The sequence below is a fragment of the Tenrec ecaudatus genome, chromosome 7 (genome assembly GCF_050624435.1).
Source record: "Tenrec ecaudatus isolate mTenEca1 chromosome 7, mTenEca1.hap1, whole genome shotgun sequence".
Classification (NCBI taxonomy): Eukaryota; Metazoa; Chordata; class Mammalia; order Afrosoricida; family Tenrecidae; genus Tenrec; species Tenrec ecaudatus.
In genome coordinates, this window is record NC_134536.1 from 63,636,976 (window position 1) to 63,653,280 (window position 16,305).

At 48.7% G+C, this 16,305-nt stretch overlaps 1 protein-coding gene across 1 annotated transcript in view; it reads right to left on the minus strand.

Moving 5' to 3' along the window:
* ARMC2 (armadillo repeat containing 2) overlaps positions 1-16,305 on the minus strand; it is a 108,559-nt gene that overhangs the window by 48,799 nt on the left and 43,455 nt on the right. The window contains exon 10 of the mRNA XM_075553997.1: positions 9,796-10,019. Coding sequence (XP_075410112.1) covers positions 9,796-10,019 — 224 coding nt within the window. The remainder of the gene's footprint in view (positions 1-9,795; positions 10,020-16,305) is intronic.

Here is a 16,305-nt window from a genome sequence, read left to right on the forward strand (position 1 = left end):
AGCTCTTGATCCTAGTTCATTCCATGAATTTCTGGTGTCTGTGCTAAAGAGCTTTGATAGAGCAGCTCATTTAGTTTTTCTAGGAAAGCAAAGCAGTTGCTAGCATGTAGACTCCCAACTCACAGAGGCCTCAGAGCGGAGGGACCCTTCACAGGGCCGTCAAGACTGTGACCTCTCAGAAATAGAATGCCAGTCCTTTTGCCCAAAGTGTCTCTGGGGGGGGGGTCAGTCTCCTAGCCCATAACTCACACGTGCGCACGTGCACACACACACACAGCCTCACTGCTATGGAGTGGATTCTGACTCAGCAACCTATAGGACAGGGCAGAACTGCCCCTGTGGGTTTCCGAGACTCACCCTGCAGGAGTAGAAAGCCCATCTTCCTTGCACACCCTAGAGACTCCTTTATCCTCCCCAACTATCCTTTAAGTTAGGCGCGGTCATCCATCCCTCTACAGGTGGCGGTCAGTGAGCTGTGCAGAGAGAGACGGCTGCCGGCGTCCGGCTGAGAAGCAGCCCTGTGGAATAAGCGTGGGATGGCTAACCGCAAGGCCACTCTTCAGGAGAAAGACGAGCCGGCCTGTCTCTGCAAAGACTTCCAGCTTCGCAGACCTGCCGAGGGTCACCGGGAGTCAGAATGCCACCCCGTGAAATGGTTGGATGTCGGCTAGTTCTTTTTGGTACAGCGATTCTGTGCGTTCTTGCCACCTTCTGTTGGTGCTTCCTGCATCGGTCAGTATTCCGCCCGTGGACTCTGTCGCCATTGCAACTCGAGTTCTTCCAGAGTTGAGATATGCGGCTCGTGCGCTTCCCTTTTGGTTTCTAACGCTACTCTCTGCACATTCCATTTTAATATTTTCCTTTGTCTCCTCTAGCGGCTCTCTGAAGTCTTCTTTTCAGCTCTGTGCCTTCCTTTGACTTGAGGGTGGTGCAGAATGGGGCGTTGTGTGGTCACTATGGGCCGGGGCAGACCTGACGGCACCTAACAACAAGAGTCAGAACCTACTCGATAGCAGGGGTGGGGCTGGCTGCAGTGGGTTCCAAAGCCTGCACTCCTTTCACCCCTGTCCCAACACTGGGTGCAATGTCGATGGCCCACAGCTTCTTAAAGACACTCAGATTGTGGGTTCTGTGATGTAGGAGAGGCGTGGAAAACACAATAGAGGAGAGAACCCAGATCAGCCACGGAGGATGCCCAGAACTACCCAAGTAGTACCTCCATCAAGACAGCTTTTCATTCAAAAATCGATAAAGAAATCATACCAGATCACATCAAAATGTGTGACAGGACGACCCTCTTGCAACCTGACCCCCACGCCTGCATCTGCCTACTCACATTCGCATTGCTCTGTACAAAGTGACTGCCTGGCTCTTCCCGGGGATTGGCCAATGCTGACCAATCCTGGTTTGTAAGTCTCTATTTCCTTGTACATTGTCCTTTAATGTGCTGCCCACCTTTTTTTTTAAATTCCCCTTGTCCCACAAATAAGGTGCCCTGGGGGCACGGTGGTTGAACACACCAGCTGCCCCCTGAAACAGCCGTCTGCTTCCCTAAAGATCCTCCCCTAGCAAAAAGCCACGGCCATCAAGTCAACTCTAGCGCACGGCCACGGCCCCCCAGCAGATCGGCAGAGGACTGCTCTCCAGGGTTTGCCAGGCTGTCAATCATCCTACCGAGCATGTCTGACCCGCTGGCCTCCTGGTGAGCAGCCCAAAGCTGCAGCCACGGCGCCGCCAGGGCTCCTTTCTGCAAAGACCACAGCCTCAGAAACCCAATGAGCAGTTCTACTCGGTTTCTCTGTTTCGGCAGAAATGGGTCTGGTGTTTGTTTGTTTTTTTAATCTCACCAAGAAGGAGACTTTAGAGAATCTGCTCCTAAGGCAATTCCATTACCTTTCACGACTTCAAAGATCACCTCGGCTGTTAGGTGAAAACAATACTGAAAGCCGCCTCCATGTAAGAGCAGACATGCTGGTATTGGGTTACTCCTCCAATGAGCTCAAGGACATCTAAATTAAGATACTGTCCATCTTGCTATGTATGTGATTGAGAGTGATTGACGGGGCTTGCTGGCCCAGGACTACAGAGGCACGTTAAAGAACACATTAGCACTCCCTCTCTTGTTCCTAGATTCATGGAAGAGGTGAGCCTTGCAAAAAACAAAAACAAAAATAACCCAAACTCACCACCAAGGACCATAGTGGCTCTACAGGACAGAGTAGACTTGCCCCCATGAGTTTCCAAAACGAATTCTTGATGAGAATAGAAATCCCCATCTTTCTCCCATGGAGCAGCTGGTTGTTTTGAACTGCTGACCTTGAGGGTCACAACCCAACTCATGACTACTACACCAACAAGTCTCCCCGTGGAAGCCAAGCCTCAAGTTACCTCTTCAGCTTTCCTTTCCCGCAGTTTTCACCTCCAAGCGCCTATTCAACAGCTCCACTTGGCTTTTCAGCCGGTACCTGGCGGTTTTAGGTTGAGACTAATCACATAGCTTCTCTTCCCACCTCTTACCAAATCTAGTTCCCCTGGAGAGCTCTCTCATTTCTATTAATAATATGACCATTTTCAGAATCATTCCGGATCAGAATGTCAGACTCATCTCTCATTGTTGAACTCACTTCGCTTCGCCCCAAATTGCACAGCCAAAGTGAGGGAGAGCATGAGGGGTTGATGGGGCCAGGGAACCGACTCAATCTAGAAAAGGGAAGGGATAACACAGGTGATGGACTGCGCAATAAGAAGGCAGCAGAGCGGGCTTGAAGGAGCTTCTTCGAGGCCAGGAAGTAAATGCGTGCAAGCGGAGGGCCAGCAGCAAAGAATGGTGCCTGGTTTGCTCGGGAACACGTGTAACTCAGACTTCAGATGCAAAGCCTAGCGAGAAAGAATACTTTTCTTTGAGAATTGAACACACGATTAAAAAATAGGTTAGTCTACAAAAAAGGAGTAAAAATACAGAAATGTTAATAATTCAAGTCAGTCTGGGTGTTACTAACAGTAAAAATCTATGAATGACCTAAGCATTCATGTGAGCGCTTTGAGATTCTCTCCGATTACAGTACAGCAGCTTTGTACATGATGTTCCGAAGACACGAGAGAATAACAAGACACTGGAGGAATTTTCCACCACCTGCCTGCCAGTTGTCACACTGTGGCGTCTTGCATGTTGTTATGAGACTGGAAGTTACACCACTCGTATTTCAAATACCAGCAAGGTCACCCATGATGGACAGTGTTCAGCAAAGCTTCCAGAATAAGGCAGACTTGGAAGACCGGTCTGCGATCTCCTCCCCCAAATGAGCCAATGAAAAGCCTAAGGTCCCCAACCGAACACTGTCAGAGAGGAAGATGAGCTTCCGAGTTTGGAAGCCATTCAAAATACACCTGGGATGCGATCGTGGAGACAAGCCTACCAGCGATCGCTGAGGACGGGCTGGGACGCGGCAGTGCCTTGTTCTGTTGTCTATGGGTTGCCGCCGCTCATTCAGCAGCAGCTAACAACCACCGTGGGGGGTGGATTTTGCATGGTAGTGGGTCCATTATACATAGAAGACTCTTCTCCAGTCCCCAGGAAGGGAGCGCCCTGGAAACCCCAACGGTGTCTGATGGAGGTGCCACCAGGAATTTCCCTTGTGTTAGAGGTCAGAGATGAACGCTATCACTTCTGATGACCCATTCTGGATCGACAATGATAAATCCACATTCCCATGTGCATCACCTTATTGACTAATGCAATTTACTATTGACATTCGGGGTGGGGTGAGGGTCTTACCTTTTGGCTGGTCGATAGTTCCCTTTTCCCAAGGAACCTTTCCTAAATTCTAGCTTTCTGGAATTCAGTGAAGATGCACGGTGTAACATTCTTTACCCTCCTGATTTTACCAGGGGGGAAAAAAAATCATGATTCTTCCGGACTGAGGCATTAATATTTCTACTTGGCACACGGTGGTGACCCCTGAATACCTCGGAGCACCAACAATCATCCCCCGCACCTTCTCAAAACATCTTTATGTGTCTGATAGGCAGAACGGGACCCAGCCCTGGACATGTGGAAGGACCATGGCTCTGCAGAAGACAGCCGCAGAATAGCATGCAGGCAGTCCTGGCCCACCAGCATCCGACTTACACAGCGCCCCCGCTTGCCTTTCAATGTCCTCTACATGCTGGGTCAGCATTGGCCGGTGGCAGCGAGTTTGGTTTGGTTGAGAGGCTTAACCAAGCCCTACTCAAGAGAGGTTTCTCACCACAGCCACCTGACTCGCCGCACACACAGCGGAACCTTTTGAGGCCTGTTCTTGCATTACCCCGAGACTCACGAAGAACAGTATTCCCTCGCTCTCCGACCCACCTACACTTTCAGAAAGACACACTTAGGCGCAGGGCCCCTTTGTAATCTAGGAACTGCCTGTGTCTGGATACGGGCGGTCACCAAAAGAAGGCTCTACTGGTGGTTTTCTTGCTTGTTGTTGCTTTACGAACTGGATCAGTGGCCAGCACTGCTCAAACATGTGTTCTATCACTAGCCTTCCATTTCAGTCCTATCGTCAACACACACACACACACACACACGTTTTTATCACCAGAGGAAATGCATGAGCGTGTATATACACATATGCACACAGAAAATACATTTACTCTATATGTCTGTCTGTATGTCCAGCGGCAGGTTGCTAAGGGCACAGTGAGCAGTTAGAAAGCACCAGCCCTCTCCAGGTAGAACGATGAGGCTTTCGACTCCTATAGTCACAGCTGCAGAAACCCACAGGGGCAAGTCTACCCTGTGAAGCAGGGTCGCTGTGAATCAGAATCAACTCAATGGCAGTGAGCTTGGGACACACACGTGTAGTCATGTGTGTTCATTATCTATATCTATATGTGTGTACGTGCAACCCCAAACCCACTGCCACAGTTGATCCCGGCCCATGGCGACGCTATAGAGGGTTTCCAGTTCTGTAAACCAGTGTTACGGGGCAACCAGTTTGCTCTTTCTCCTGCATCACAGCTGGTGGGTTTCAGTCGTGGGCGCTGCGGTCAGCGGTCAGCGGTCCGCTGCTTACCTGGCAGCCCCACCAGGGCTCCGTACGTGCACACACACGTGCAAAGCCACATGAAACAAGGCGGAGAACGCGCATATTCTCCGCGCCTTAGTTTCCCTCCAAGGCACACGAGCCGGTCTTCACCGGGCCTTTCCTTCCACCCCCGTCCCTCATCTGCCGGCAAGCTCCCGGTAGCAATGCCTCGCCGCCATCTCCCGATCTGCCCTGTGCCGGGACACACCCTCCCGCCGCTCCTTAGCAGTCCTGGGCACCTTTGTGCGCCTACCATCTCCTGCACTTTCATCTTGCTGCCACACCGACCTCATCTCATCCTCCCCTTTTGCCAGCCTCCAACTGTTCCCTGTTGCTCCCACGCCGCCCTCTGCAGCCTGGCAAGCAGGAGGCATGGCCATCTGGCCCCACACAGCCTTCACCCCTCACCTCCCTTGGCTCTGGCTCCCCGAGATCCGCCCTCTGCTCTGTGCAGGACCTCCGCCGCCTCCCAACACACCTAGTTCATTCCCAACCTGGGCACTCAATTGCCTTTCCCTCCCTTGGAGTGTCTCAAATCCTGGACAGCCTTTAGGGTCCAGTTTCTGCTTGTTCCATGGCCTCCCTCAGAGCCATCTTAGGAAGGCAGGGTGGCCGCAGCATGCCAGGCGCTACTGTATACACGCTTGCAGGACACGAGGCCCCAGAAATGGTGCCAAAGCCACCAAGTTTCTCTGGGGGCTTTGAAAGGCACTGAGGAGACAAGGTCAGTAGGCCAGCATTGCCCACATTCACGCCCCCTCCCGCCCCTGGTGATGTTCTCTGGTTTGTAGGTCTTTCAGAATGAATCGACATTATTGTAGTATTATCACAGCCACATTGTACCCCCTAATAGAACAATGTTGTTTAAAAACAAAAAACTCCATCAGCTACAGTTCCCAGGTTCGGAAAGTGGGTGACCAGGGCGGCCAGTTCTGTAGTGACCTGGTGACCAGGTCTGTCTGTCCTTGGGCAGCTGGTGAAGGGCCAGGCAGAGTGACACGTTCACAGGGGAGCAGACTTTCATCTGCTCTTGTTGTGAAGCCGTGTGACTTACATGTGATCATTTGTGCACCAGAGACGAGCTTTTCTTGGTTTTAGTTAAAAATGAGACTTATCCAAGTCAGAAGATTCTGCAAGTGGCACAGCCTGAAACACAAAGCTTCCTTGCCGCTCACGCCCAGGCCCCACTCCATGCAAACCCACACACCGACATGGTATTAATGGTCCGCTTCTCCTGCAAGACAGGGCCTGCTGCTGACCTAGAGGGCTCTGGGTAGATCCATCGGTAGGCTTTGGAGACAGTGAGAGAAACTATCTTATTTAGTTAAAGACTACTGGATACGCCTAGCGAGCCTCAGTGCTCACTGAGCCTCCTCAGTGCTCACAAGTTATGCATTGGGCTGATAACGGCAAGGTCAGCAGTTCAAAACCACAAGCTGCTCTTTGGGAGAAAGATGAGGCTTTCTATTCCTGTAGTAAAGAGTTACTGTCTCAGGAACACACAGGGCAGTTTTACCCTGTGCTGGGGTGAAAGTTCTACACTACCCAAGAGACAGGCATGGCTGCGAGGCAAGGACAGGAGGGTCTCACCTGGGAAGAGTTTGACTAGAAGATGCTGATCCACTGAGGAGTACAAGGACATGGCGGAGAGGAATGCACTGTCCCACGGGGACCCCAGAAGTCCCTTTGCTCCAATGGGGTTTTCTCTGGTCACAGTAGTATTTAACATTCCTTTATCTCAATGGATTTTTATTTATATAAAACCAAACCAAACCAAACTCACTGCCATCATGTCGATGCCAACTTGCATTGACCCCTTAGGACAGGAGACATGTATGTAGCTATATATAAACAGACGCAGTGTTGAAAAACAAAGATGTTACTTTGAGGACTAAGGTGCACCGGACCCAAGCTTGGACATTTTCAATCGCCTCATATGCCTGTGAACACTGGCTATTGAATAAGGAAAAGCTAAGAAAAACAGTGCCATTGAACTGTGGTGTGGTGAAGAATATTGGAAGTCCCACAGACTGCCAAAAGAACAGGCAGATCTGTCTGGGAATCAGCATAGCCAGAGTGCTCCTGAGCGGCAAGAATGGCGAGACGTCGTCTCACGTACTTGGGACACGTGATGAGGAGAGAGCAGCCCTGGAGAAGGGTATCATGCTTGGCAAAGTCGAGGGGCAGAGGAAGGCCCTTGGTAGCAGAGCGGTGAGTGTCCCTGCCCGTCGGCTGGGCGATCTGCTTCTGAACCTTGAAAACCCTGTGTAGCAGTCCCACTCTGCTCTGCACGCACGGGGCGTCCTGGTCTGGACCGGCTTGGCAGCCACCATGTGTGAGGGGGCTGCAGGACGTTCATGGAGAATAGAATTAAAAGGTACTTATTGGAGTTTCTCTACAAATCTGAAGCCTCCTCTTGGATGGGCACACATATGTAAATGTACATGCACACATGTATTCAGCTGATGTGGTATGATAACACAAGCTTGGTAACGGGGCTGTGAACATGGTGGTTGACTGGAAGGAGAAACAAGTAGGGAAGGGGGGATGGAAAACAAACAAAGATGACTATTTAAAATCAGCTGTCCCACAATAAAGAGGAAGGTTATATAAAATCACACACAGGTAAATATCTCAAGAACCAACCAAACCACGCTGCCATGTAGTCAATGCTGATCATACTGCCCCCGGGGGCAGGGCAGAACTGCCCTGAGAGTTCCTGAGACGTCACCTCTTTATGGGAGTAGAAAGTGGCTGGTGCTTTTGAACTGCTGACCTTATGGTCAGCAGCCCAACATGTAACCCACGAGGTTATCAGGTCTGCATATATATTAACAGAGGCAAGAAAGAACGGCGTGTTAGCTAAGGGTGATATTTTTTCAGGTGTGTTTTTACACCCACCCACACACACCCGCCCCTCTATTTTAGCAAGGAAATATAATAATCATATAATAGAAGACTGTTTTCATTAAGGGAATAATTTGAACAGTGGCAGCAGGAAGAGAATGCTTCTCCCATTCCCCCAGCCAGAAGACGGCAAAGCCAGTAGAATTTTCCATCATTCACAACTCTCAGAGGTTGACGTGATCGCCTTCAGAATGGAGACAGACCACAAAGTCCGAAATTAATAACCATCATAAACATTTTAAACATCTTGAAGGCAGGGACGAAATCTAATTTTTAACACACTTTCCCCAAGGCTGAGAGCACTCTGAGTGCCCAATCCATCCTCCGTAATTGACAAGCACATTTGAAACCTCATGAATTATTACATCAAAGATATTATTATCTGATATACAAATGCTATTAAAAAGCAAAAATCTCATCTAAAAAAGAACATGAGGGCCGGAGCAGCGCCAATGAAAATAACTTGACCACGAAATTTCATCTGCCACAAAAGAAGTACCAGGACTCTTATGCAACATCACGGGTTCCTCTTGCTCTGGTCAGATTCAGTGGTACGTTCGGTCCTGGTGGCCCCAGGGAGACGTGTTCTCTACACGCGACCTCAACATCTGGCCACTCACAGTCCTGGGCTTCTCTATTATGGACACGAGAGTCATGACAGTAGCTGGCAATCATCTGGACCCCCTGCCAGCAAGGCCCGGTCTTCACCACTCTAACCTGCCCTGGGACCGCCTGTCAATGGAACCCCTCTGCGGGGAGGAGCTACTTTCTCACTCGCCCAGGCCTGCTTGCTCTGCAGAGCGGTGGGCACGGAGGTCAGCAGGAAGTTCCATGAAATGCAGTGGACATGGCCACCGGGCGCCACCACAGGCTGCCCTGGGGACCGCGGAAGCCCAGTACCCCCACCTGGGGTCCGGCCGCTCCGGCGCCAGGCTTGGAAGTTGCTATGGGTGCGGCTGCTGTGAGGTCCCTCCAGTGGACACAGACTGAAATCTTTGCACGCCAGACGTTTCAAGCTGCGGTCTTTTCCCTGTTTGAATGGTCTTGTTGACACACCATCCGCATGGCGTTCAATTCAGTAGTTCAATCATGTCAAGAAGAGTCGTACAATCATTACCTCATCAATTTCAGAACATGTTCTTTTTTCTTGTACTCGTTGTTATCAGCTCCCCACTTTCCCCCCAACGCCCTCCACATCCCCAAGAAACAACTAATGCAATTTCTGTCTCCATAGATTTACCTGTCCACCCTGGATGTCATACACAGGTAAACAAAACAACTAACAAAAACAAAAGAAAATAGAGGGAAAAAACCTCCATCAAAAAGAAAGTAGAAGATACGAAAAACTAGAACAACTTCAAAATGGGTCAAATAAACCAACTTTAAAATGTAATGTACCTCCATCTGCCGCAATGCGCTCTACGGGATGGCAAAGGCTATTGGCATCGCCGGGCCAGGGCCAGGGGGACTCTGTCTTTATGAGATCACCACAGAGTCAAAAGCACCAGCTCTGGGTCAGCAGCTATGGCCTAAGCATCGTGCCATCAAAACAAAACCAGGCCCATGGCTATTGAGTGGATCAGAGCAAACCTAGTGGGCGGAGCACAATCGCCCCATAGGGTTTCAGGCTGTAATCCGAGTGGAGGCAGTCAGTCACGTTTCCCCCACAGAGCAGCTGGTGGATCCAACGGCCGGCCCTTTAGCCATACAGGCCAGCACTTAACCCCTGCATCACCAGGGCTTTGTAGACCTGCCGGTATCACGCAACATGAAAACAAATTAGACATATGTAAGTCTTTCAAAGAAAAATGTTTACCTGGACTAACAAGTGGCCTGCAGCAGGCAAAACCACCCCGCCTTTCTTGGTCTTCTCGTTTATTTGCTTGATCAGATTCATCAATTTTTCCACAACGCCGTTGCTGACCATTTCGTTAAGCAGCCCCGGGTTTCCAGAGAGGAATTTTATAGCCCCCGCGCAGTACAAGAAAGCTTCGGTGTTCGCGTGCAGGTCTTCGCTGCTGAGGACCTCCAGCAGGGACGCTGTCAAAGGATGAAGAGTGTCACAGTGCAGCCACAGAGAAAGAATCAAGGCCTCCTAAGTGAGCGCCCACGAGCGGGAGCCGGCATCACTTCCTCGTTAAGGCTTACCCACAGCCGTGCTCTCAGCTCAGGCAAATCTCTGCCACAGTGGAACAGCACATCGACGGGATTATTAATATGTGAGTGAGGCAGTGTTCCTTTGATTGACTGCGATTCCTTGTCGCTCACTAATATTTACAAATGGTCCCGTTTCAGTTGCAAACCAATGATCAAAGCAGAGGAGAACCTTAACCAACGTTTTTAAGACAATCTTTTTGGCTGTATGGATGGAAGATTAATTAAAACAGAACCTTTAAAAGCCAGGCCTAATCATCATACAACTCCACTGCCACTGGGTGGGTTCTGGCCCCAGGCAACCCTACAGAAGAGAGCACAACTGTTCTTGGGGTTTCTGAGGTCTTTACAGGAGCCGACAGCTTCTGTGGGTTTGAACCACTAACCTGGGGGTTAGCTGCCCATTGCTTAACCTACTGCGCCACCAGAGTTTCTTTCAATCACCATAAAAAGGGCTAATTAAAAAATTATGAATCATTTTACTGGGGGTTCTTATAGCTCTTACAGCAATCCATCCATCCACGGTGTCAAGCACATTTGTACATAAGTTACCATCATTTTCCAACCATTTTCTTTCTATATGAGCCCTTGGTATCAGCTCCTCTTTTTCCCTTTCCCCGCTTCCCACCCTCATGAACCCTTGAAAAACTATAAATTATTTTAATATCTTACACCATCTGCTGTCTCCCTTCACTCACGCTTCGGTTGCTCATCCCCCTGTGGGGGATGGGAGGTCGGGGGTGAGTGTTATAGGTCGATCATTGTGATTGGTTCCCACTTTCTCCCTCTTCTCTCCCCACCTTCCCCCGACTCTGATGGTCTTCTTACTCCCATTACTGTTCCTAAGGGGTTTATCTGGGCCGGATTCCATGTGTAGAGAACTCTTATCTGTACCAGTTACAGTGTACATGCTCCAGCATAGCTGGATCTGTAAGGTAGAACTGGGGTCATGATAGTGGGGCTGAGGAAGCACTAAAGAAGTAGAGGAACTGTTTGTGTTTTGATGGTGCTATACTGCACCCTGGCTGACTCATCCCTTCCTTGTGACCCTTCTGTGAGGGGATGTCCACTTGCCTTCAGATGGGCTTTGGGTCTCCACTCCGACACCCCTTCTTTGCATGGATATGATTGTTTGTTTTGGGTCTTCTGGTGCCTGATACCTGACCCTGTTGGCACCTCATGATCACACAGGCTGGTGTGCTTCTTCTATGTGAGCTTTGTTGCTTCCCTACTAGATGGACGTTTGTTTAACTTCAAGCCTTTAAGATCCCAGATGATATAGCCTGTAATAGCTGGGCACCATCAGCTTTCTTTACCACATTTGCTTATCCACCCATTTTGTATTCATCTATCATGTTGGGAAGGTGAGCATCACAGAATGCCAGGTTGTTAGAACAAAATGTCTTTACATTGAGGGAGAACTGGAGTAAGAGGCCCAATGTCTGTCTACTACCTTAATATCTAACATATAAATATATGTACATAAACCTATATTGCTGTCGTTCTATATTAATATAGTTACATGTATACATGCCCATATTTATACCTCTATAAAAGTCTTTTGCCCAACAGGAAAGTGGGTAAGGGAGACGCTGGGCCATATAAAATAAGACAAAATAATAATTTATAAATTATTAAGGGTTCATGAGGGAGGGTGGAGCGGGAAGGGAGGGGGAGGGGAAAAAGGAAAATGAGCTGATTCCAGGAACCCAAGTGGAAGGCAAATTTTGAGAATGATGAGGACAACGAATGTATAAGGGTGCTTTACTCAATTGATATATGCATGGATTGTGATGAGTTGTATGAGCCCCAATAAAACAATTCATAAAAATTTTTTTAAAACAGTCTTTTGCCTCCTAGTTCTTTCCTCTATTTCCCTTACTTTCCTCCTGTCCCACTACTATGTTCGACTTTCATTCGGCTCTCAGTAATTTCTCTTGGCTACATTGCACTTGATCAACCCTGCGCCCCCACTCCCCTCAGGATCACCATCAATTTTAGATCTCTTATTGTTCTTTTGTCCCTTTGTTTGTTGGCTCCCCACTCTCTTTCCCCCTACCTCTTCCTTCCCCATGTCCCCCAGGAACCTTCTGCCCAGTTATTTTCTCCTTAGGATTATAAACAATCCTGCCTGGGGAATTTTTTTTAAAAGCCTATAAATAGTTCTAAGTCTGTCTGCTGACCCTTATGAATGTTTTCTAATCAGGTCTGAGAAGGTGCCAAGCCCTAGCCCCCCACCCCCCAATCCTCTCCCGAGTCAAAAGACTATTTTCGGGATTTCTCAGGGACTTTGTTGCTTTGCTCCCCTTGTTTCACCCTGATGTGTGTGTGTGGGCAGGGGTTGGGGGCGGTCAGACAGGGTACAATTCCTGCCCTGTGTCTCTGGTACTGTCCCCGTAGCTCTGTGGGTCAGTAAGGACACGCCACGCCTCACGGTGGAGATGGCCCTATGGTCCTCCCTGCATTGGCTGCTCTGAGCAGAATGTTGTCCTCGAGGCTTGGTGGGCCAGGATGCGTCTCTCTCTCCCTTTCCCTCTTAGTTTGCTCCCGTGTGGTCTGGACAGACCTGCCACTCTCCCCGGGCCGTATCTTCAGTGCTGTCCTCTGTAGTGCCTTCTTCTGGGGATGGGGTGGACATAGCTGGGATTGGGGCTGGCCCCACAGTCCTCTCTGAAGGGGTAATTTTGTTTTAACACTGGTAACTTTTAAATGGGTCAAAAGAGGGATTGAATACAACATTACATTTCAACCCTACTCTATCTTCTAGAATCATTTCTACAATACTCTCCACCTGAGAGCAAGGTTATTCCCATCCCTTGACTGTGGTCAGAGGGTCACTGGAGACTTAACCCATATAAGTGGATTTGGGGCTTCCACTGTCAGCCACAGCTTTCTGAAAACCAGGTGCTCACAAAGGAAGCTCTGCTACCATTCCCTCCTTCTAACTTCGATTATATTATTTACGATCCTTGAATCATGCAAGCTAGTGTGCTTCTTCCGTGTGGATTTAGTTGACCCCTCACTTAAATGGCTGCTTCTTTGAAGATAAGCCTTTAAGACACCAGCTACTGCAATTCTTTCTGAAAGCCAGGCACCATCTACTTCCTTCACCACACTTTGCTACAGCACCCACAGCTTCAGTGATCTCTTCATGAGGGCGAGCATCAAGCAGGGCCATGTCATAAGAACTGACTTCTTAGATTGGGGCTACAATTAAGTATGAGCCCAAGAGTCATTCATTTATTTATGATTTACATCTGTCCCTCATTCACCTTAGAGACAACATTGCCACTTTATGTTAGAGAACATTATCAATCATCTCCCCGAGGCATAAGGTAGCTCTATTGATAATGTCTTTAATTTAGCCAATGGTATAGAATTTAAAACACAGATGAGAAAAGGTGGTTTTACAAGGTGGTGATACTGACTACAGACCAAAATACATGAATTACTGATGTGTACAGATTAAATTCTTAAGTGACTAGACACTATTTACACAAGCAATGGGGATTGGCCATAATGCAAAACTTTCCATTAAATTCACTGAGAGTGGCAGAATCAGGCCTAGCAGATTAATGCATATCTTTTTTTAAAAATCGTTTTATTGGGGGCTCGTACAACTCTTATCACAATCCACCCATCCATCCATCGAGTCAAGCACATTTGTACATTTGTTGCCACCAGCATTCTCAAAACATTTTCTTTCTACTTGAGCCCTTGGTATCAGCTCCTCATTTTTTCCTTTCCCTCCCTCACCCTCCCTCTCTCACGAACCCTTGATAACTTATAAGTTATTGTTATTTTTTTCATGTCTTATACTGTCTGATGTCTCCCTTCACCCACTTTTCTGTTATCTGTCCCCCAGGATTAAGGCATATCTTAATAAAGCAAGGAGGGCATTAAAAGAGTAAGTCTATGGCAGTTTCTGGTCACCCATTCACTCAGCACCCTCCAAGCACAAGATCCAAACCAAGTCTGACTACCGGTTCTCTATATCCTGGGTACAGCAGCCATCTGCTTCTTTTCCCAGGGTGAAGTTTCAGAGCCTTCTAAAGGGTAATTCAAATGTAACCCACACCCCACTCTCCCAAGGCAAGAGCAGCTATCCGAATAATGAACAACTACTAGGCTTCTAAAGCCTGGTAGCTATGAGGTTGGCCACGCACCTCTCACAACCACCCCAGTCTGATCATTGTCAGGAGCCCTGGTGGCATAATGTGTACTCTCTGAGCTGTGAACTTCATGGTCAGCAGTTCAAAACTACCAGGTGTCTCAGGGGAGAACGATGGCGCATTCTACTCGGAATTTACAGTCTCGGAAACCGACAGGCGGTTCTACTCCGTCCGAAATGCCGCCATGAGTTGCCACGGACTTGATGACGGCGAGTTTGGTTCTTGATTTCTGATCCTTGTCAGAATCTTTGTTTTCAGTCCATTCAAGGCTCACTGCTATTGAGTCAACTCAGGGAAGAACTGCTTCTGTGGGTTTTCCGTCTGTAACACTGTAGAGGAGTAGAAAGCTTTATTCTTCTCCTGTGGAGCAGCTGGTGCTCACCTTGAGGTTAGCAGTCCAACATGTAACCATTACGCCACCAGGGCTCCTTTCAGCCAATTAGCTCATTCGAATCAGACAGTGTGTGTGTGCGACTAGATTTACCTCTGCCCACGAAAGTGAACAAGAGACTCCTCAAACCAAGTTCACAGCCAGTGAGTCCATTCTGACTCACAGCAGCCCTGTAGCACAGAGCAGAACTGCCCTCGGTTTCTGAGGAAGTCTTGAGGGGAGCGGAAGGCCACATCAATCTCCTTCAGAGTGGCTGGTGGGTCTGAACTGTTGATCTTGCAGTTGGCAGCCCAACATATAACCCACTATGGCACCATGGACTGTTCTGTAGTGCTAAACATCAGGTTCAAGGTGGCTTCTCCCATATCAATGCCTTCCCGAGTATCAGTAATATCAACTCACAGAACTACTCGATTTAGCTAATGATTAAGCATCTTAATTATATGGCATTGTTCAGAATCAGGCATTACCAGCTTGTTGCTGCTGTTAGGTGCCTTTGAGTGGGTTCCGACCCATAGCAACCCTATGCACAAGACTATCCCTATTATTGTTCCTATGCCCGAGTCCAGGGATGCAGCCACTGTGTCCATCATCTCCTTGAGGGCCTTCCTCTTTCTGTGCTACCCCCCCCCCCACGACTTCACCAAGCATGATGTCCTTCTCCAGGGACTGGTCTCTCCTGACAATACATCTAAGGCATATAAGATGACATCTTGCTACCCTTGCCTCGAAGGGCCGCTCCGGCCATACTTCTTCCAAGATAGATTTGTCTCTTCTTTTGGCAGTCCATGGTGCTTCCAATATTCTTCTCCAGCAACGCAATTCAAACACATCACTTCTTCCATCTTCCTTACTCAGTGTCCAACTTTCACATGGACATGATGCGACGGAGAAGTGCATTGGTTGGATCAGGTGCACCTTCGTCATGACAGCAACACTCCTGCTCTTCAACCTCTAAAGGGGCCTTGTGCGGCAGACGGACCCAGACAGCACAGCGTTTGAGCTCTCGACTGCTGCTCCCATGGGCATGGATAGTGGATCCAAGCAAGACAAAATCCTTGACCACTTCAACCTGTTCTCCATTCATCATGAATGGTACCTATTGGTTCAGTGGTGAGGATTTTGGTCATCTTTACGAACCTAAAGTAAAGGTTACTTCACTGAGTCATACTGTGGCTGCCATTCTTAATCTTCCTCAGCAAATGATTCAATGAGTCCTCCTCACTTTCAACAAGCAAGGTTGTGTCATCTGTATATCGAAGGGTATTAGTAAGCCTTCCTCCAATCCTGATGCCACATTCTTCTTCATCTAATCAGCTTCCCCGATGATTTGCACAGCACGCAGATGGAACAAGTGTGGTGAGAGGCTCCAACCCTGTTGCACACCTTTCCTGATTCGGAACCACGCAACATTCCCTTGTTCTGTTTGTACAGCTGCTTCTTGACCCAGGTACCAGTTCTGCGTGAGCACGGGGAAGTGTTCTGGAATTCGCATTCTTCTCAAGGTCTCCCACGGTGTATCCTGGCCCTGCCGCACAGTCGAATGCCCTGGCATACTCAATGAAACAGAGTACACATCTAGGCAAAAGCAACGTACAAATGTGTTGCT